The sequence below is a fragment of the Tupaia chinensis genome, unplaced genomic scaffold (assembly GCF_000334495.1).
Source record: "Tupaia chinensis unplaced genomic scaffold, TupChi_1.0 Scaffold000315_1, whole genome shotgun sequence".
NCBI classification, from domain to species: Eukaryota; Metazoa; Chordata; class Mammalia; order Scandentia; family Tupaiidae; genus Tupaia; species Tupaia belangeri.
In genome coordinates, this window is record NW_006159808.1 from 862,615 (window position 1) to 885,366 (window position 22,752).

Consider the following 22,752-nt stretch of genomic DNA (forward strand, 5'->3'; position numbering starts at 1 on the left):
AGGAGAGAGCTGGAGATCCCGGACTTGGGACATCCCCTTTCCCAGAAGGAAGGAAGGTGGCCAGCTCACCCAGGGGTTGGCTCTGAACATCATCCGCCCAGAAAACCCGTTCATCCCAGCAGAGTAGCTGGCCATCCTTTGAAGAGATTCCAGTGCATCTCCAACAGTCTGGTGGAATTTGTCACCAGGTGGCTCAGGCGAGGCCACTGGTCTTTCTGGTAGTATGGATTTAGTCTTGGGGCTTTCTCAAGGGAGGTGTCTGGGCTGCTGTTGGGGACTAGACAGTCATCCAGAGAAGAGATATCCAGACTCTCCTTGCTGGAAATGCCATGGTCTCCACGCAGTTTCCTGTTGGCATGGCCATTGTTTTATAGATACGCCGATAACAAGACATGTTACCTTAAATGGAAAAATAGCACTTTATAAGAGCTAGCAGAGTCGAAATCTAAGGATTCGTACTGAGAAGTTACACTTTTTCGAACGGAAGAAATTTACGGCGTACGTACCTCAGTGGTCGGAGCTCATAGTGGCAGAGACTAATGAAGGCCCAAGAGTCCCAAAAGGTAACTGCAGACCCAGCTTTGGGGCTGGGCATCCACAGCCAGCCTCAGAGGCAGGACCCAGACAGGACCCCCTCTGCTACATTGTCACATGGAGGCGTTAGGAGGCGCTGTCCCTGCTCACCACGCTTCTCCCCGATTCCCATCACCCACTAATTCCCTCCTCATGGGTCATTTCCCCAGCTTTTATGATTAAAAATTGTGTTGTGGGGCAGGGCAGAAGAAAACCTGTTCTTGGTTAGTTGGAAAAAAGAGGCCTTTTATTGCTTTTTGGCAACACGGCATCCTCCGAGGCCTGCTGGCCCAGCTCCTATGAAACAGTCCATATCGTGCATGCCCCGCCTTGTAGCGTCTCACCACACCAAGCAGCTACCAGAAACGCCTTATGTCCATCCTGTCTGTTCGTTCGTTCTGTACTTTGAGGATCAGAGCTATGGTCATGTGTACCCCCTCGCAGGTGTGCACCATTTCATGTCCTCGAATGCTTCTCTCCGACCTGTTCCTGTGTGGCTGTGTGATTGAACGCACTAACTCTGGATGTGTGCTCCTCATACAGATCTGCAACTATGTGGGACCTGCCAAGGTGATCGTGCAGTTGGTCACAAATGGAAAAAACATCCACCTGCACGCCCACAGCCTGGTGGGGAAGCACTGTGAGGACGGGATCTGCACCGTCACTGCCGGGCCCAAGGACATGGTGGTCGGGTAAGTAAGACTGTGTGTGCTGTGGATGGCGGTGCCAGGGGGTATAGTTTTCAGTAATACGTTTCTTCTCCTGGAAAAAGTAGAACAAATTAAAAGAAAAGAAACTGTAGCAGGAATGAACACATTATGGTTGGTTTTACATTCTTGAGGAATCCTATAATGGATTTACAGTGTGCATATTTGGGGCCTGAAATCGATAAACATGGCTTTAGCTCCGAGCTGCTTGGAAAGTTTTCACAGATGAGAAGCCAAGGGTGCACGTGTGTTTTGCCACTTGTTGGAGCTGAAACGGAAACATGAAGTTCCTTGTTCGCTGGAGGACTGGTCAGATAAAACGAATTTTAATGAAGGAAATTTTAAATAACTTCAAAACATTTAAGACAGCTTTTTAATTTTAAGATGACTTCATTTTTCTCATTTTATTATTCTGTTCATTTTCTATGGGGCACATGCACTCACCAGAGAGAGAGAGAAAGCAAGCTGCCAGGTCCGGAACTCAAATCACTGTCGGCCGCATCCAGCACCCTAACCACTATGTCACCCACTGGCCCCCAGTTAAAATTGTAATAAGAGCTATTTAGTATGCTAAAGAATGGTTTTCATCTTTTTTTCCCACAAAACATTAAAATAGAGCACAGCACAGTAACTTAGCATGCAGTATGAATTGATTTGTGCCATTAGTAACCCCTAAAAGGTTAAGTCTTGAGACTCCTTCAGAACCAAAGGAAGGCCTACCCTGAGGCAGAGCCATGATGTGCTTCTCAAGAAAAGCCAGACCCCACATGGCCGCTGTGGTCCAGGCCCTGCCCTGTCCGCCTGAAACACGCTGGGCACGCTGTGAGTGCCAGACCTGACAGGCTAGAGGCCTGGAGGAAGGAGTCGTGTGTGACTGGACCCTGAGACGGTGCTCATCAGTCCACCCCCACCTCTCTGACTCACTCATGCATGAGTATGTGCTCAACCGGGAAGAAAGCCTTTTTATTAAAAAGGAGTAAGAATTTCTAAATTGGGGCCAGCAGGTGGCATGGTGGTTAAGGGTGCTGGACTCCTACATGGCTGACCACAGTTCAAGTCCCGGACCTGGTGGCTTGCTTTCTCACTTTTTCTCTCTCTCCCTCTCCCCTTCTCTGATCACATTAAAAATAAATAAAACAATTCTTTAAAAAAAAGAATTTTTAAATTAAGGGCCCAGCAGATGGCATAGTGGTTACATCACTGGACTCCCACGTATTAACCATGGTTTGAGTCCCAGACCCAGCGGCCTAAAGTTTTCACCCGGTGCGTGTGTGTATGTACGCAAAATCCCAGAAGAGAATGGAGGAGAGGGGATTGTGGTGTGGTCAACCCCCCTGGGGGGTGATTTCTCATTTTCTGTCTCTCTGGCGAGTGCATGCACCCTATAGCAGAAATAGCTTTTAAAAAAATAATAATTTCTAAATTAATTTTCTTTACTTTCTAAAACTATTTTTCAGAGTTTCCTGGTTTAGCCAATGCTAAAATCCCAGTTAAAGTGGGCTGTTTACTCAAAACCGAGGAATTCTTTAAATCAGCTCTAATTACGCTGATGGTAGCATTGCAGGCTTTGACTTTGGACCAGGTTTCAAGTTGGTTGGTAGTGGGGAGGTTGAGCTTTCATGTTCTAGGTATTTCTTTGACTGCGAATATTCAAGTGTGAAAAACCTAGAGAGAGAACATTCTTTTAAGTCACTAACATCTGCCTCTTTTGATGTTGGGGGGAAAACCCTGTAGATTGAAGGAAGAAACTTAAATTGATTTGAAAATGTTTGTGTGCTGTATATGAACTCGTGTCAGCATCTTCTGAGATGCCCAGCCTGTTTCCTGCTGGTCACGGTGGCCGTCCTGTTTTAGTGTGCCCTCCAGTTCCTGACCCACCTGTGAGAGCTTTGCAACACAGGCTCCTTCTCATAGTTTCACACTAACTGCTCACCTAGTGTTTCTTCAGACTTCCTCCAGGGGGCTCCTGGTTTTTTGTTTGTTTGTTTGTTTGTTTGTTTGTTTTTGGAGAGGTTTTTGCTATAGGGCACGTGCGCTTGCCAGAAAGACAGAGAGAGACAGAGAGACAGAAAGCGAAAAAAATCACCCCCCCAGGGGGATGGCCACACTGCAATCTCTTTTCCTCCATTTTCCTCTCGGGATCTTGGGCACACTCACACACGTGCCTGCATGAGTTTAAGCCACAGGGTCTGGGATTCGGACGGCAGTTGACTGCATGGGAGTCCAGCGACATAGCCATTATGCCAATTGTTGTTCCCTTGTTTTGTTTTTTAGAGAGAGATTTTTGCACGTGTGTTCAATGGAGAAAGAGCCAGACAGACAGAAAGCGAGAAACCATCCCCCAGGGCAGATAGCCACACCTCAACCCCTTCCCCTCCACTCCCCTCACAGGATTCTGGGCACGCACGCACATGCATCCAGCATGAGTTTTAAGCTGCCAGGTCCAGGGCTTGAACCACAGTCAACCACATGGGAGTCCAGTGACGTGACCATTATGCCAATCTGCTGGCCCCATCAGTTATAAGTGTTTATTCTCTTTGATCTTGTTCAGTCTGTGTGATAATTTTACCTTTTAGGGGAAATGATAGATGAAGTTTCCTACTAACAGTATTGTTATAAATCTTCCAGTATGTTGTCTGTAATTTGGTGTTTCTGTTGTTTGGTTTAGTAATATTTCAGGTGTTTAAAAGGAGCTGATGGTTATTCACTTTGAGACTTAGAGGAGAAGCAAATTCCCTGTCTCCAAAAAAAGTGAGGGATTCCTTTACATTCTTGGAGTGCACTGGAGTGTGGGACTCAGGAGATGGGAGGACTCCTCACTCCTTCATTCATTCAACAAACATCTTGAGCATCTAAACTCCTAACTTTGACCATCACAATGTCTGGGTGTAATGCCGTGGGATTTTCTAACCCTATACAATAGAGTTAGAAAAGGTGACATTACTTGAGAATTAAAACAGACTCAACAGTGTCCTATAAAATGCCCGATGCTTCCTTTCTAATTGGACTCTTAGCTGAGGAACATTTGGTTACAATGTTTTCCAAAATACTCTATAAGTTTCCTGTGTCAGAACCTATTGCATTTTTTTTAGAAAGAACATTATTCTAGAAACCAGAAATCTTTTTTGCAGTTTTGTCACACTCAGCCGTAGGACTTGGAGCAAATTGCACGATTTCTTGGGAATCGTAATTTCTGCTCTTTTCAAAGAGAGAATTGGGTACAGAATCTGTCTCCAGGCCCTTCACATCTGAGACCGAGCGAACGGGAGCTATTGCCACATCCACCTGTCTGGTGTGACAGTGACGGTGCTGTCGCTCTGACTCACAGGCAGGAATCGGGGATCACAGAGAAAGTTAGGAAGATCGCCAACATGACTCCTTAGGCTTGTCAATACTAGAAGTGGAACCAAGAGAACCTGTTTTTGATAGCAGAGATTAGGCTACGAGTATAGATTCATGGGCAAGGCACTGATCCAACACATCAAAAAAAAAAACAAACCATAAAAAATGACACTGAGAAGATACATCATTTTTAAATGATCAAAACCAAAGGAGTTACCTTTTTGGGAGTGTTTCTCTCTACCTTTCTGTCAGTATGAATTCTCAGTAACCTTAGTTCTATTTTCAAACGCATTTTATCTGTATCAGTACACTCATGTTTTAAGTAAGTCTTGGATTATACGTTTGATGGCTTTCGTTTGAGGGATGTGGCTTTTTCATTTTTTTAGTTATATTAATTTAAATTTTTGTTTATTTAATTAGCCTTTACTGCCAGCCTTGAAAAAACTAACTGTATTTGAGTATTTTATTTCAGACTCTGAATAGCAAAACTTAGTTTCAACCACATTTTGGTTCTTTGAGATTTTCATCTGGTGGAAAACTTGTTACTTTACTTTTTGCTTTAGGCCACTTTTCTCATCAAAAATTACCACGCCCTCTGTTTGCTTCCTGGCAACGCCGATTTAGAGAGATGTGCAGTCTTTTTTTTTTTCTCTCTCTCCAATGAATGTATGCCACATATACTAACTGGCTAACACTTGAAGTATAAATATAAAAATACAAAAGAGAAACAAAGCTTCCCTCAGCAAGCTAGTTCAAGACCACATGAAAGCAAGGTCCAAAAGCAGTTGATTATTAGTTGAGATACTCAGAAAAGGAGCTGATTTGAAAAAAAAAAAAAAAAAAACATGACTAGTAGAGACTGAGATGTGAAATATTCCACTTCTCAATCATGGTGTGCGTTGTGAAGCAGAGGCTGTTTTGAAATCCTGAGGAGTCAACATTCAAGTTGGGTGAGGAGGAAAGGCCAGGGAGAGGGCCCACTTTTGAATCCCACCCAGTGCTCTGGAGGTTCCAGCACAGACCACGGGCAGTGGGAGGTCCCAGTGACTGTGATGGGCGAACATGTAGCCCAGTGCAGGGGGATCCGCACCTGGCCGCCATGAAAGCCCTGGCTGCTGTATGCCACTGCTGGTGCCAGGGCTGATCCGCGTAGAGAGTCACGCAGAGTAGCTTCTCGGCATCAGGGTGCACCGGGGTCTTCTGGAAGGGTCATTAAAGCCACCTTGCTGAGCCCCACACCCAGGCTTTCTGACTTAGTAGGTTATATTTGTATTTTACCAAGTTTGTATTGCAATAAGAAGTTCCAAGCTAATGGTGATACTGATCATCTAGAGACTACACTTTGAAAACCACTTGTGTAGAGGAGTAGGGCGTCTTGAGTAAGAAGCAGGTCTGTAGTCTCAGCCCCAGTCTTAGCTGTGATAACCTTCCTTTTTCAAAGATTTTTGTCACATTTATCAAAGTATAACTTAAATTCGATAATGCTCTACTTTTGAAGTGTGCATCTCTAGTCCTGTGAGCTTTGACAAATACTCATGGAACCAGCACCATAGCCATCGAGAAGAAGGATGCAATCCCACTCCTCTGGACATGCATGCCCCTGCGAGGCAGCTCGCCCCCATCCCTGGCCCTGGAGCACGTCTGTGTCCTGTCCCATCTTTTCCAGGAATGGCGTATACATAGGATCCTTTCCTCTGTCTCCTGTTTTAAGTCTGGCTTCCTTCACCTAATGCACGTCAGAGTCCCCCGTGTTGTTATAGCAGTTACTTAGTGCCTTTTAGTTACTAAGTATTGGGTCATCACAAAAGTCATGATGTAGTTTTTCATGTTTTTCTATGTAAAAATGCATCGTGACTTTTCTGACGACCCAGCAGTATTGCTTAATATACTAGTCTATTTCTCTGTTGACACACTAAAGGACATTTCTTCCCAGTTTCTGATGATAAAACCAATTTTTGCATGAACATAAAAAAGGGTTTTTTTGAGAGATTTTCGCTATATAGCATGTTCGCTCACCAGAGAGACAAAGAGACAAAAAGCGAGAAATTACTCCCGGGGGGTAGGGTGAGGAAAGGTGGGGATGGCCATGCCACAATCCCTTCTCCTCCATTCTCCTCTTGGCATTTTGGGTGCACATGTGCCTGGAGTGAATTTCAAGCTGCTGGGTCTGGGACTCGAACCACTGTCGGCCATGTGGGAGTCCAGCAACAAACCATTACGCCATCTTCTAGTCCCATGAACATAATATTTTTATTTCTCTTGGGTAAGTATGTGTGCTCCCAGGAACGGGGGAGGAAAAGAAAAAGTACCTCGCCCCCTGCCAATGGCAATGGCCGTACTGCAATCCCTTCTCCCTTTCTCCCTCCTTTTGAGATTTCAGGCACACATGCACATACACCCAAAACACCGGGTCCAAGACTCAACCACACAGTCACCTTCACTCCCATGCCACCAGCTGGCCCCTCAATATCATTTGTAATTTATTATAGAAATTTTCAAACATATGCAAAAGTGGAAAGAATAGCCAGAGGTTCCCTCGATGTATCCGTCCCCAGCATCAACAATCCCATGACTGATCTTGATTGAAATTTACTCCTACCTAGATGTCTTTCAGTTACTGATACGTGATTTAAATTTAATTGTAGCAAGACAATACTTCTATGTTATGAATCCTTTTAAACTTAATGAGACTTATTTTATGGGTCACTATATGGTCTGTTTTGGCAAATTCCCTGTGTATTTAAAAAGAATGCTTCTCCTTACCTTACTGAGTGGGTGTCCTATATACATGTCAATTAGGCCAAGTTGTTTGATAGTGTTGTTCAAGTCTTCTATGTCCTTACTGATTTTCCATTTATTGATTTTTATCAATTATTGAGAGAAGGTATTAAAATCTGACTCTATTTGTAGATATGCTTGTTTTTCTTTTCAGTTCTATAAGATCTTGCTTCTCATACTGTGCAGTTCTTTTACTAAGCATAGATATTTAGGATTCTAATGTCCTCTTTTTTTTTTGAGAGGTTTTTGCTATAGGGTACGTGCGTTGCCAGACAGACAGAGAGACAGAAAGTGAGAAATCGCCCCCTAAGGGAGATGGCCACGCTGCAATCCCTTCTCCTCCATTCTCCTCTCGGGATCTTGAGCACGCATGCATATGCGCCCGGCGTGAGTTTTAAGCCACCGGGTCCGGGACTCAAACCACGGTCGATTACATGGGAGTCCAGCAACATAGCCATTATGCCAGCTGCTGGTCCCTAGGATTCTAATGTCCTCTTGATGATTCGATTCCTTGTCATGAGATGGCCCTCTTTTATCCTTGGTATTATTATTTGCTCTAAACGTACCTTGACTGAGCCAGATATAGCCACTTCAGACTTCAGTTTTCTTTTGTTACTGTTAACATGGAACTTTTTTTTCCTTCATTCTCTAATTTTATGTCTTTATATTCATAGTAAATATACACTGCATCCAGTTGATTCTTGCTTTTTAATCAATTTGGTTCTCTCAAGACTTGAGTGTATAGGCCATTTATATCTAACGTGGTTATTGATATACCTGTGTTTAAATCTATTCTCTTCCTGTTATTTTTCTGCTTGTCACATCTGTTCTTTGTTCTCCCTTTCCTTTTTTGATTTTTCTTGGATTATTTTTTTATGATTCCATTTTATCTTCTCTTTAGTTTATGCCTGTGTTTAAATTTTAGAGGTTGGTTGAGGGTTTATATTGCACATCCTTAACATCCTGCTCTACCTTCAAGTAACATTATATCTCTTCATGTCCAGTTTGTGAGTCTCAGAACAGTCTACTTCCATTTCCCCTCTCAAGGTCTTGCTACGACACTGTCAGGTATTTTACATATACGTACATTGTAAACGTACGAACAGTATGTTGTTGGTTTTTTTTTTTGCTTTAAACAGTTATCTTTTAGAGACTTTTTTTAATCAAGAAAAAAGAGCATTTTATATTTACCATTTGCACTGCTCTTTGTTCTATTTCATAGGTCAAGATTTCTATCTAGCATCTTTTCCTCTGCCCAAAGCACTTCCTTTAACTTTTCTTGTATTGCTGATCTGATGCTGATGTAATCTTTCAGTTTTAATATGTCTTAGAAGTCTTCATTTCATCTTTTATTTTTTAAATGTGTTTTTTTTTTGTTTTTGAGAGTTTCTTGCTATAGGGCGTGTGCGCTTGCCAGGAAGACAGAGAGAGACAGAGAGACAGAAAGCGAGAAATCACTCTCCATGAAGGATGGCCACGCTGCAATCCCTTCTCCTCCATTCTCCTCTCGGGATCTTGGGCACGCACACACATGCGCCCGGCATGAGTTTAAGCCACCGGGTCCAGGACTTGAACCACAGTCGACTACATGGGAGTCCAGTGACATAGCCATTATGCTAACTGCTGGTCCCTCAAATGTATTTTTGAAGAGTTATGGGACTCTAGGTTGATGACGTTATTCTTTCACATCCTTAAAAACATGTTGCTCCTCAGTCTCTGGATCACCTTGTTTCTAACAGTGTCTTGTCAATCTCATCTTTGTTCCTCTGTACATAATTTGTCTTTCCCCTCCCGCAGTTTTTCAGATTTTCTCCTCATTGTTAATTTTAAGCACTGTAATTATGATGGACTTTAGTGTAGTTCAGTTGTGTTTCTTGTGCTTGGAGTTTATTGGATCTCTGGATTTATGTTTTTATTAAAATCTAAAACATGTTAGTCATTATTTTCTCACATTTTTTTCTGTTCACTCTCCTTTTCTTCTTCTCTGGAATCCTAACTACTCGTATATTTATTTGGCCATTTGAAATTGTCCCTACAGCTCACTGATAATCTGGGTTTTTTCCCCAGTCTTTTCTTTGTTTAATTTTGTGTAGTTTTATCACTATCTTCAAGTTCACTAATCCTTTTGTGTGTAATGTCTAATATGTTCTAAATCTCACATAGTGTATTTTCCTTTTTAGACGTTGTAGTTTTTAATCGCTGCAGGCTTGTTTGAGGTGTTTTTTTTTTTTTTTTTTCTTTTAAGAGAGGTTTTTGCAATAGGGCTTGTGTGCTTGCCAGAGAGACAGAAAGCAAGAAATCAACTCCCCCCCAAGGGGGGATGGCCTTGCCGCAACCTCTTCTCCTCCACTTTCCTCTTGGGATTTTGGACATGCATGCACATGCGCCCAATCTTGAGTTTCAAGCCTCATGGTCAACCATGTGGGAGTCCAGCAACATAACCACTATGCTATCTGCTGGTCCCCATTTGAGGTGATTTTTATATTTTCCTTGTCTCTTAACATATCATGCTATCTTTTTGACCATATGAAATATATTTTATTGTACTTGTCTATAAATTCTATCTTCTAGATCATTGCTAGATTTGCTGCTGTTCATTGATTTTTATCCTCATTATGAATTATACTTTCTTACACTTTGCCATGCTTGGCGATTTCTTGTTGGAAAGCAGACATTTTAGGTTTGGATTGTGAGATGCTAGATTTTTACATTTTTTAAAATATTTTTGACTACTGGGATAAAGTTAAATTTGAAACAGTCTGATCCTTTATAAACTGACACTTAAGCTCTGTTAGGGAGATCAGAGAAGCCTTTAGTCTAGGACTGATTTGTCATTAGGACAAGGTGGTATCTTTCTGATATTCAGCCTGATGCTCCATCTATTAGGCAGTTTCTTTAACTGTCTCAAAAATTGCTCTGCCTGTTTCCTTATGCTGGTTCTCTTCCCAGCCTTGGGCAGTTTCTTCACAAGCTTTCTGCTTAGTACTGACGTGACTCAAGAGAATGTCTTAGTGTCTCTTTATGCACTGTTCTCTCCTCAGTGTTTGCTCATGAAGTCTTGCCTCCTTGGCCTCCTCAGATGTTTACCTGTGTTGCCTCAACTCAGGGAGATTGCCAGACTCTTGTTTGGATTCCTCCTTCCTGTGCTACAGCCTGGAATTTTCTCTAGGCTAAAGCAATTGAACTAGAGTAACTGTGTAGGATTCACCTTACTATTTCGCTTTTCTGAAGAATCAGGTTCCATGCTGCCTGTTGTCCAATGTCTGAAAACCATTTCTTCATATTTTTAGTTGAAGTTGGGAGGTCTTACTCAGTCTGTACTACTCCATCATTACTGGAAGCAGGAGATGGAGTTCTGTGTTGTTGCACTGTTGGTAAACTCTCTTATTCACATAGTAAATAATAAGGACAATGCTTTTCTCACAGGGACTAAATCAGATAATATACATGAGAAGCATGTCTAGACGGGGAAGTGTAAAGGGCTATGCAGATGCTTGTGACCGCCTGTTTTCCTGCATTATGGATGTTCCACTGAAGAGTAAGACTTAAAGGGCTAAAAGATGAGGTGCTGTTTCTGTAGACCTGTTTCTCCATTCATGTCAGCATGTCTTAGTGCGTACATTCCTGTGTTTACCCATTCATTCATTCATTCATTCACGTACTCAACAGACATTCATCAAATCCGTGAACGTCAAACACTGTGCTAGGCACCGAAGAGCTCTGCCCTCAGGGAGCTCACATGCGAGTGCCGTGTTTTCTTCCCTGTGTTGTGCCTCCACTGTCCGTTGTTTCCATCTGCTTCCTTCTGGACATGTGACTCTTGCTCTGGCCCCTGGCATGGTGCCATTTCATTCCACCTTCACTTCCTCTGCTTGCTTTCTCTGTCTTTCCCTCACTAGCTTCATTTTGTTTGGTTTGGTCCAGTTGCCACAATCTCTTTTTTCCACTACTAGTAACTTTTTTTCTTCCTAAGTAAAAGCAAAGTCCTTACAAAAGCTTACAAGGCTTTAAAAGATCTGAGCCCCACTTATCTCCATGGACTCTCGCGCATTTCCCCGAGCCACACCGACCTCCTACTGCTGTCATCTTTGAAAACACCAATGTGGTCCTGCCTTGGGGTCTTTGCACCTGCTCTTTCTCTGCCGTGCTCTTCACTCTTATCCATGTCTCCTTTCACTTCCTTCAAGTCATTGCTCCTGTCATCTCTGCACTGAGGTCTTTCTGTCCCCCATTTTTACCCTTCTGTTTCTTGATCACTTATCTTCTAAATTTTGTTGTATAGCCTTTCTTTCTTTGCTGTTGCGTCTTGTCGTGCTAACATATAATGAGATCCCTTTACTGCTGACACCTTATTAGCACACCACCTGGCACTAATAAGGTTCTGTATAAATATTTGTTGAATAAATGAGTCGTCTAGGTAAAGTGCTTTGTTTGTTGTATTATGTTTACTGAATACACTTTTTTGTCTCCTGTGCTTTGGCTGGCGCATTGTATGTAGTTTCTTAGACATCTATTCCATTGTTTCTTTTTCGGCTTATGAGCGTGTTTTGTTCTATAGAGCCTTTGCAAGATTAAAGGTTACCCATACTTGATTACATGTTTTCTCTCAGGCGCGAGCACATGTGGAATTAGATGGCAGTTTTCGTGGTAATAAATAACTTCGACTTTATATGTTGGCCAGGAGCTAGAATTCTAACTAAACTTTAATCCCATCCACAAGCTCAAGTATGATCCAATACAAAAACAAACAAAATATCCTTCCAAGTATAATCTTTCTCATAATATATTTTTTCAAACGTTACCACTGAAATTAGCAGATGGCGTAATGATTACATTGCTGGACTCCCACATGGCTGACTATGGTTTGAGTCCCGGACCTAAAGGCTTGAAACAGACTCCAGGCATGTGTGCGTGTGTGCCCAAAATCCTGAGAGGAGAATGGAGGAGAAGTGATTGTGGGGTGCCCATCCACCCGGGGGGTGATTTCTCACTTTCTGTCTCTGTCTTTCTCTTAAGCACATGTGCCTTATAGCAAAAATCTCTCTAAAGAAAAATAAAAATGTTAGCACTATATTTGGAATTTAAAATTTCATGTGATTCACACACAAAATATTTGCAAATGACCAGATCTATCTTCCTTATTAAGAAATTGTATAGATACACATACCACCACTTCCTTAATCCCAGCCTGGAAGCCTAATCGACTCTGAAAACCAAAAGATTCTTCTGAGTTTGCCACAGACTCATTTGGTAGCAAAGCCAAACCAGACATGGCCTGTAGCTGTTGTAGTCATTACTTTTCCAACAGCCTCACTGCCGAACTGTTAACGTGTTCGATTCCGTGAGCACCCAGGCCTGCTGAGGGTGTCACACAATGAGTAATGCATGCCGTAGATTGCCTTTCTAAAATTAAAAAAAAAGCAAATAACAAAAATTTGCCTGAATCCTGAAATGTTCCTCATCCCAGCAGAGTCGGATAAGACATTGGAGGCCTGTGTGTACATCTTTTTAATCCACTTTACCCAAGTGAAACCAGACTTGCTGGTCACTGACTGTCTCACTTCTGTTTGTTGTTGCTGCCGGAACGGTTTCTCCCCAGCTTTGCAAACCTGGGTATACTTCATGTGACAAAGAAAAAAGTGTTCGAAACCTTGGAGGCACGGATGACGGAGGCCTGCATGCGGGGCTATAACCCCGGACTTCTGGTGCACCCTGACCTCGCCTATTTGCAAGCGGAAGGCGGAGGAGACCGGCAACTCACAGGTGGGTGTCCTCCCAGCCCTCCGTGCTCACCTGCATGCCCGTCTCCTCCCCAGTCTGCACTCCTGGGCTGCTCCCCCCGCTCAGAAGCCTTTGCTGGCATCCTGCTGCCTCTAGAATAAATCTGCCCCCCAGCCTGGCCTCTAGAACTTCCCAGATCGGCCCACCCCAGCCCTGCTCTCTGCACGCCTGAAGCCCATTCCCACCTTGCCGTGTGTCCCTCTCCCTAAAACGCCTGCCCCTTTCAGCCACCCAAACCAGTAACTGCAGACTTCCACCACGAGCGCTGCTGTTGTGCCTCCGACTCTCCTGTCGCAGCCTCTCTCTCCAGGCATGTTCCAAATCCTAAAAGTCATCGTGAAATGCTGTGATTTTCTGTTTTCCTGCTTTTATGCCAGTTCTTCTTTCAACCTCATTTTTCGCCTCACCTCACGTCACACTTCTTTGACATTTTGTCCATCAGTGGTCAGTCGGGCTGTCCTGTCATCACCCCATACTCAGGCCCCCGGGCCCCCCAAAGCCAGCGAGCACTTTCTACTAAACCCATTCCATCTCCGATGCCCAGCCTCAAGGCTACCCCTGGTCTCCAACGCCCCCTCCTCGCCTGCACTGGGGCTCCCGTCTGAGATCCAGCCGTTCCGGGCTCTCCCCGGCATCCCACCCCTCACTCCGTTTCATTGCTCCAGCCCTGGCAGACCTCTCCCTGGTCTCTGTCCTGCCCTCCTTCAGTGGCCTACCCCTGTGGCCAGAGAGCTCTCGCCGAAGCCTGCAGCTCCTCCCTGCTCGGTCGCTGGTGCCTGCAGACCCACGTTCTGTAATCTGCCGTTCAGTCGTTCCGAGAGCTGGCCCAGCCTGTGCGTTCAGCCCTTTCCCTGTGCGCCTTCCTGCCGACCCGAGCCATCTACAGAAGCCCCCTTTCCTCTCCCTCACTCCCCTGCTGGGCACATCTCCAGCTACTGCCCTCCCCTCTTCCTGGACCTCCCTTGTCCGCTCTCTCTACGTGTTCAAATCCTATCATTCTCACAAGATCCAGACAAAATGTCTCTCCTCTCCAAAGCCTCTGGACTCTCCCCTCTCCAAAGTCCCTTATCACTTCTGTAGCTCTCTCATGGAACCTGTCACTTGGACAGTTGCCTTTTATGGTATTATCAGTTGAGCATGACCATATCCACCAGCCAGAAAACTTCTCCGGGAGGGGAGGAGCCATGCATCATGGAGTCCTGTCCTTCAGAACCACCTTCCGCGTGCTGGCTTCGTCCCAGGCCGGTGTGGGCACTGTGGAGTGACGTGGTGCTCTAAGAGCTTTAGGGATCCTTTCCCCACTTCTCTGTATGCAATTGGCACATCGTAGACTCTGACGGTCCATTCTAGAACACCTGCTGCGCCTTAACTCTTACTGCAGCGAGGAAAGGGAGGGGGGCTGGGGACAGGAGGGAGAGGCTTCTGAGGCACGGAGGACCGCTTCGTCCGTACTCCAGGGAAAACGCAGGTCCTCGTAGAGGCCTTTAATTTTGGATGATATAGAAAAGACTATTATTTTTTAAAACTTCTTAACACTTTGAAGAAGTTCAAAAGAGAAAAATGGGTTTTTATCTGAAGTTTACATTCCTTGGCTGGGCTTTCTGAAAGCATGCTATTAAATGTCCCTGCTTTCCGCTCTCCCCGGGCACGAATGCACTGCGCTGATGGTCCCAGATCGAGAAAAGGAACTCATCCGCCAGGCAGCCCTGCAGCAGACCAAGGAGATGGACCTCAGTGTGGTGCGGCTCATGTTCACAGCTTTCCTTCCCGACAGCACCGGCAGCTTCACCAGGCGCCTGGAACCCGTGGTCTCCGACGCCATCTACGACAGCAGTGAGTACTGGCCTAGCGGCCAGGCCGGGGTGAGGTCGAGACCCCCTGGGCCCAGCCTGCCACCCTGAGTCCTAGGGCAAGTGACAGTCCCACTGAGGCAGGTCTATCAGCTCTGATGCAAAGTGAGAACACTAAACCTAGATTGAAGGTTGATAATGGGATTGTATGAGGGCTTTGTTGTTTAGTTTTTGCTACAGGGTGTGTTCACCCACCAGAGAGAGACAGACACAGAGAGAGAAAGTGAGAAATCACCCCCCAGGGGAGATGGCCCCAGCACAATCCTTCTCTTCCATTCTCCTCTGGATTTGGGGCATGCATGCACATGTATCTAGTGTGTTTTTCAAGGCACTAGTTGTGGGACTCGAACCTCTCAATCAGCCATGTGGGATCCACACCTTAACCTCCATGCCACCTGCTGTGCTCCTTAAATGGGACATGTCATTTTAAATGACAGCGCACAGTGACCGTCCTGTCTCACCTGTGCATTGTGGTCTCTTACATGCAGTGCCACACTCCTACTGTTGATGAATACATTGCTGTAAGGCGCTATCGTTAGTGCCCATAAAAAGGAAAAATCTTAGTTTTATTCTCTGGGTCCCGCCCTTCTTAAGAAGTTAATGTAAGTGTTACTCTCTTCCATCTCCACTCCCACATCCTCCTAGCTTTACCATGCAGAAACTTGAAGTTAACAGAGTAAGTAGCGTAGTGTGTGATTTCAGTGTCCTTTTCTTATTCTGTAGTTCCTAGACATTTTAAAGAGTTATTCCATGATCCTCATCATTTGCCATGCAGCTTTTTTGTTCAGAATGCATAGAATTTATTAAACGGATAGTTTCAAAAAGCCTGCCAGTGCAATGTTCTTAGGTTCATTGGAAATTTATAGAATTTGGTCTAAGTAGAAAATTGCAACTAATGGGTTTTTCTGATCTAAAGACGTTTGAAGGGAAGTGAAAGGGCTATAAAATTATATAGACTGCCATATCACTGATCACCTTTAAATGCAGCTGTCGGAACAAAAAACAGGAAGCTTGATACTATTGCCACATGAAACTTAGGCTCCCAGCAACGAAGAATCCTAATTTAGTTTGGAGAAAAGAAATATAACCTCTCCATTTTACTTCTCTGTAGCATGGGAGTCAGTAAGTGGTTTAAGAAAACTGCATTTTGGGGCCAGCAGGTGGCACGGTGGTTAAAGTGCTGGCCAATCACAGTCTGTGTGCTGGACCTGGTGGCTTGCTTTCTCACTTTCCCTCTCTGTGTGTGTCTCTCTCTGGTCAAATTAAAATAAAATGAATAAATAAAATTAATTCTTTAAGAAAATAAAGAAAGAAAGTGTGCTTTTCCTTAAGCTTTAGGACTCTTGGTCATGGCATAGCGATGTCATGAAAATTAGCGAGGTTAAAGTCTCGACCTAATTGAAATCAGACCCATCAGTGTGGTACTTCCTGACACAGCAGAGAAAAAGCTCCTTTTCTGTGTCAGTCCCGGTCTGTGCTGGAGGAAGAAATAGGTGCCTGTTGCTTTTTATCTCATCTCTTTTGCTGATATTGAGTGCCCCGAGGGCATGGGAAGCCATTTTTGTTTGATTTGTATCTTTGTTAAAACAAAACAAGCTGAATTGTCTGTTGGTTTAGTTCTGTGTGCCCAGGCAGGTCCTCCCACACACACAGGTCTGGCGTGTGAAGCCAAGGATAAACCGTGCTCTTTGTTGCTGTCCCCTGAACAGAAGCCCCCAATGCCTCCAACCTGAAAATCGTAAGGATGGACAGGACAGCTGGGTGCGTGACCGGAGGAGAGGAAATTTATCTTCTATGCGACAAAGTCCAGAAAGGTAAGTACACAACCTGACCTCAAGATGTGAGACGGAGTGTCTCTGAGCGCCGCTTTCTGGCAGTGCGTGAGAAATCACCCTCTTCTGCCACAGACCTCCCTAAAAACATCGCCACGTTTTACCTCTTCCAGATGTGAGTTATCTGTTCCTTTTTTTTTTTAATTCACTAATTCATTTTTAAATTTCCCACAAAACTAAAGAGAAATAATAAAATTACGACCATTATAATCAGTGACTTTCAGTATTTTTATACTTGAAAGTTTGGCATCTGAACTTGGTTAAACTAAAATAAATGAACAACGCCCCATGCTCAACATGCATGCGCACATGCATGCATGCACACACATGCACATACATGCACCCAGAGTACCTAATGAGGTTCACAGAGTAAAACTGTGGACTCTTTACTTTGCCACGCTCCGTGTCACACTTCAAGCACTTCTGCAAACATTCCACATCATGTGGTGACGTCAGCTAAGAAAACGAAAGAGAACGAGGAATATAGGGAAACTTTCAGAACACGCTTCTCTCAGGTTTCATTTTGAGGAAAGGTTCTTGGCACGTATCATTCATATTACGTGACTGATAAATTAGTAAAAGCTGGAGGAAACGTTAATGTTTTCCCACTTCGCTGTTTTTTAAACAGAACAGTACATGGAAAGTTGTCTAATAAAGATCCACTTACTGCAAGCTGCGAACGTTTGTTTAAGTGAGATAAATGCATAACTAAGGCTTTTTAAAAATCTCATTAGAGGCCAAATACTCCGAGGTATAAAGTCAGATCAAAATGGAATCTGATTTTAAAGGAAGGATACATATGCTTTAATAATTTATTTAATTTTGTTTATTAATTCACTTATTTTAATTTGACAGAGAGAGAGAAAGAGTGAGAAAGCAAGCCACCAGGTCCAGGACTTGAACTGTGGTCAGCCATGTGGGAGTGTCCAGCATCTTAACCACCTCGCCACCTGCTGGACCCCAGGTTACATATTCTTTATCCAAAAGAAGAATACACTTCTGGGACCAGCAGGTAGCACAGTGGTTATGTCGCTGGACTCCCACGAAGTCAACCACAGTTTGGGTCCTAGACTTGATGTCCTAAAACTCACCACAGGCACAGGTGCGTATGTGCCCAAAATCCTGAGAGGAGAACAGAGGAGAAAGGATTGTGGTGTGGCCATCTCCCTGGGAGGTGATTTCTCGCTTTCTATCTCTCGGGTGAGCTCACACTCCTATAGCAAAAAAATCTCTCTTAAAAAAAAAATACACTTCCTCTGCTTACACTGGTCTCAGCCTTCTTCCAGCCCACTCTGTCCAAGTAACACTCCTTTCCAGCGTTCCATGCGTGAGTCAACATGACTGGAGTGCCTTGTTTGGGAATGCAGTCCCTAATCATTATCACGCCGGAATGGCATAGTCAGGGAAGTCTTGTACTTGGTTCACCGAACCTGAATAACTAGGTGTGGGGTACTTTTACCTAAAGGCAGAGTAATGGGCCAGGAGATAATGAGATGTTTTATCTAACCTAGTATTTTAAAATTTTATCTAAATAGAAATATAAATTTAGTTTCATAAATCAATAGTGTGTCTTTTTGATGAAGTGGGAAGGGAAGCCAGAAAGATGCCAGTCCAAGTTCTATTGTCGTATTTCTGCAGTAGAATCCATGTCCAGAGTGTCACATTTAGATGTTCTCATTTAATAGTGAGAGACAAGACGATCAGAGTATTTGGGGCGCTTTCTCAGTATAAACGAATAAAGTCTTGTGGGAGGGAGAATAGAGTGTTTAAGGACCTGACACTACACTCTGTTCAAATCCTGGCTCCTCCAGTTACTAGCTGTTCAGCCTTGGGTAAATTACTTAACCCTGGACATCAGTTTCTCTCCCACAAAATGAGGATGATATAGTGAGTGAGAGTGCTTGGACGTAAAGGGTCCCATTTTAGTAACTACGTCATGGGGTTGTTGGGAGGATTAAGTCGAGTCCTGTGTACGTTTAAAGCATTGGCCACATGGTAAACCTTGTAAGTTAAACAGGATTATGAAGCTCTACACTGCATGTGGATTGAACTCCCTTTGGGGTTCTGGTATTCCTCTACCGTCCTTCTTGTTTCTCGGGAGTAGACTGGTTTAAAAAATGGAGAAGTGGGAAGATCAAAGATTGATGAGGTCATAGGTAAATCTAATATTTTTGTCATTATAAATGAAACTTGAACCCCATCCCTGTGCTAAGTAATAATTTTTAAATCGGTGACTTATGAAAACCTTAAATGACTCAAAAATTCATTTCGTATTATTTTCAAAAAAAAAAGTGTAAGTATATATTGGGCTATTGGAAAAGTCATGACACATTTTTACATAGAAAAACACAGAAAGATATGTCATGACTTTTTCGACGACCCAATAGTAGGCAAGCTCATTTTTTCCCTGCACGTTGGCAAATCCCACACTGTATAAAATTAGACACTGAATGTGACCGTTTGCAGATGACATCCAGATTCGGTTTTATGAAGAGGAGGAAAACGGTGGCATCTGGGAAGGGTTTGGAGACTTTTCCCCCACAGACGTTCATAGACAGGTAAGGGCAGTATGACTGTTGTTGTTGTTATTATTATTATTATTATTATTATTATTATTATGCATCTGCTGCCTTGTTGAGAGTCAGTGTTTAGTGTCCATATACAAAAAAGGGAAAAATCATAAGTAAGTATTTAACTTTCATAAAACAGGATGATTTACCATAAGGCAGGCACCACACCTGGCGAAACACGCTACTTTACAACTCCGGCAGCTCATCCAGAGACGTTACCCTCCATAGAATGGTGGGCACCATCCTGTAGTCAGACCACTGGCTCTGAGACTGGGGCAGCCTTACATTCGGTGATGCCCTGCCTGGAAGGCAGTAGCCCTCAGGTCCCTTGGTGACTGTATATTAAGTGTGCTGCCAAAGTAATTACGATAAGACCTGTTAAAAGAATGTTCTAATGAAGGGACCAGCAGCTGGAATAATGATTACGTTACTGGACTCCCACATAGTCGACCATGGTTCAAGTCCTGGACCCGGCAGCTTAAAACTCATGCTGGGCATGTGTGTATGCACAAGATCCTGAGAGGAGAATGGAGGAGAAGGGATTGCAGCATGGCCATCCCCCCTGGAGGGTGATTTCTTCCTTTCTGTCTCTCTGTCTCTCTCTGTCGCTCTGGCAAGCACACATTCCTTGTAGCAAAAATCTCTAAAAAAAAAAAAATGTTCTAATGAAAAATGTCAGAAGGAGGAGTCTTCTGGTTGAGGCTGAGGTGGTCAAGGTCCCAGTGGTAACTGATTTCATGACTCAGGTGAAAATGCTGAACTTGCGCCATAATGACTACTCTCATCTTTATGATTAATCAAGGAATACTGTCTCCACAAAAATATGAATAAATAAAATTATAAACAATCTAAGTTGGAAGATACAGAACAAGGATGTGTAAAAATGATTCTGGGTCAGCAGGTAGCTTGGAGGTTAAGGCACTGGATCCCATATGGCCAACTCCACGGATTGAGTCCTGGACCTGGTAGCTTTAAAATCATACTAGGTGCAAGTATATGTGTGTGTCCCCAAAATCCCAAGAAGAAAATGGAGGAAAAAGGATTGCAGTATGACCATCCCCCCTCCTTCTCTGGGGATGATTTCTCACTTTCCCTTTCTCTGTGTCTGTCTGTCCCTGGTGAGTGCACACACCCTACAGCAAAAACTAAAAAGATTCTATATGCATATCGGCACATGCATAAAGCAGCCCTGGAAAGTAAGTGAGAAACTAACGGCGTTCACTTCTCGGGCTGGCACATCGTAGGAGCCGCGTGAAGGGGGACAGGGATAATGGAGAACTTAAATATTGCGTACTGTTGTTTATGCCCTTTTATACTTTATAAACCGTGATCCCCATGAATGTCTTACACAGCCAGAAAGACCAAACTAAACAATGTTAAGATGGGGACCAGCAGATGGAGTAATGGTTACATCGCTGGACTCTCACGTACTGACCATGGTGCAAGTTACAGACCCAGCAGCTTAAAACACACTGCGCATGCATGCATGAGTGCCCAAAATTCCGAGAGGAGGATAGAGGAAAAAGGATTGTGCTGTGGCCATTCCCCCAGTGGGTGATTTCTCGCTTTCTCTCTGTCTCTGTCTCTCCAGCAAGTACACATACCTTATAGCAAATATCTCCCTTAAAAAAAAAAAAAAATACATGTTAAGTTGCCTAACTGCTCTGTCCCCACCAGGAATTCCTGTGTCGCCATGCCTCCCTGCTCAGGTTTCAGTTTCTCTCCTTACTGGCTGGCCCGGGTAACAGTAGCACCACTTCCTTCATCTCTCCTTTCACACCTAATTTCTTTGGTGTCAGTGGAAGTAATGTTGGGAGCTTTTTTGTTTGTTTGTTTGTTTGTTTGAAGTTTTTCCAGGGGCCAATACACCCAGTGTGTTTGTCTAACAGCTGGGTCCAAGACTCGAACCACGTAGTCAGCCATGTGGGATCTGACTGACCCAACCACCAGGCCATGGCCTGCCCCAATCTTGGAGGGCTTTAAGGTTGATTTGAAAGAGAAGAAAGAAGTGTATGCAATGAATTTTATATGCTTGATCTTTACAACTAGAAGACATTTAACTATTAGGCAGTTAAATAAGATTTGGGCTACTGGATTTTTGGGAAAGTCATGACATTTTTTTCTGTTCTTTTATGCAAAAATGCATCATCACTTTTCTGACAACCCAATACATTGGTGTAGCGTTGCCTTTCCACTTTGGCGCACTCTAACAAAATTAAATTCGGAGTTTGGAACTCTCTGTAGGGTGCTACGCTGTATCGAAACACTGAGTAGAAGGAAAAGCTTAATGTGTTTAGTTAGTAGCACTGCTGCGCGAAAATAAAAATGGAGTCCTCCAGCAACATCTGGATCTTTGTACCCTGCAGTTCGCCATCGTCTTCAAAACTCCCAAGTACAAAGATGTCAACATCACCAAGCCAGCCTCCGTGTTCGTCCAGCTGCGGAGGAAATCTGATTTGGAAACAAGTGAACCGAAACCTTTCCTCTACTACCCTGAAATCAAAGGTAACCGGGTTGTTTAGACCTTTGTGCTTGTTCTGATAAGAGGACAAGCTGATTTTAAAAGATCAGGTTGTCACATCCTTTGAACAGCGTCCTAGTAGCTGGTCCCTGGGGCCATAATACTTTTACAGAAGAGGCTGGTCATATGCTATTTGAAGTCGTGGGCTGAGTTCACCAAGCTTCTGTGAGATTTAGACATTCGAGAATTTCTCTCACCTCGACAGTCTAGTGTATATTGAGTAACTCACGGTGCAACCAGTTGAGATGAAAAAGTAAGACTTGCTGTCCAGGAGGATCAGCCACCATCTACTGGCTCAGGCAGCTGAGCAGAAAACGGGGCTAACGTGCAGCACCGAGCTAGAAAATTCTAGAAAATTCAGCAGCACTGTTCTTTCACCCACAAGGAGCACTTCAGGAAACGGAGCGAATCGTCTCCCTAACTAGTTACAATGTAAGCTGTTGTTCTAGTGACCACCGAGTGAAGCCCTCCCAGACACACATAAGCATGTTGGAAGCCCTTGATTTCTTGATTCTAAAAAAGCAACCACTAAGGCTTCTGGGAGGGACCGTTTGATCCTTAGAATTTGAGGTGCATGTCAGCAGTTAGGTCTTACACAGAGAAGGAAAGGTTTCTGAGGCTCAGGACACTGCAGGAGCTCAGGACAGAGGTGAGCACAGTGTCTGTCCAGAGAGAAGTTAGCTTCAGGGCCTAATGGAGCAGGTGCAGGCAGCCGGCAGAGCCAGGGCCGGGCTGGGGAGCACTGTGGTGCAGCTACGGTTTTGCCGTCACCTGGAGCGGGAAGGCAGGCCAGGCCCG

The 22,752-nt window shown here is 44.0% G+C and overlaps 1 protein-coding gene across 1 annotated transcript in view; it reads left to right on the top strand.

Moving 5' to 3' along the window:
- NFKB1 (nuclear factor kappa B subunit 1) overlaps positions 1–22,752 on the top strand; it is a 124,575-nt gene that overhangs the window by 71,534 nt on the left and 30,289 nt on the right. Inside the window, exons 6-11 of the mRNA XM_027772931.1 lie at positions 1,117–1,265; positions 13,000–13,163; positions 14,856–15,014; positions 16,741–16,845; positions 19,330–19,421; positions 21,800–21,938. Coding sequence (XP_027628732.1) covers positions 1,117–1,265; positions 13,000–13,163; positions 14,856–15,014; positions 16,741–16,845; positions 19,330–19,421; positions 21,800–21,938 — 808 coding nt within the window. The remainder of the gene's footprint in view (positions 1–1,116; positions 1,266–12,999; positions 13,164–14,855; positions 15,015–16,740; positions 16,846–19,329; positions 19,422–21,799; positions 21,939–22,752) is intronic.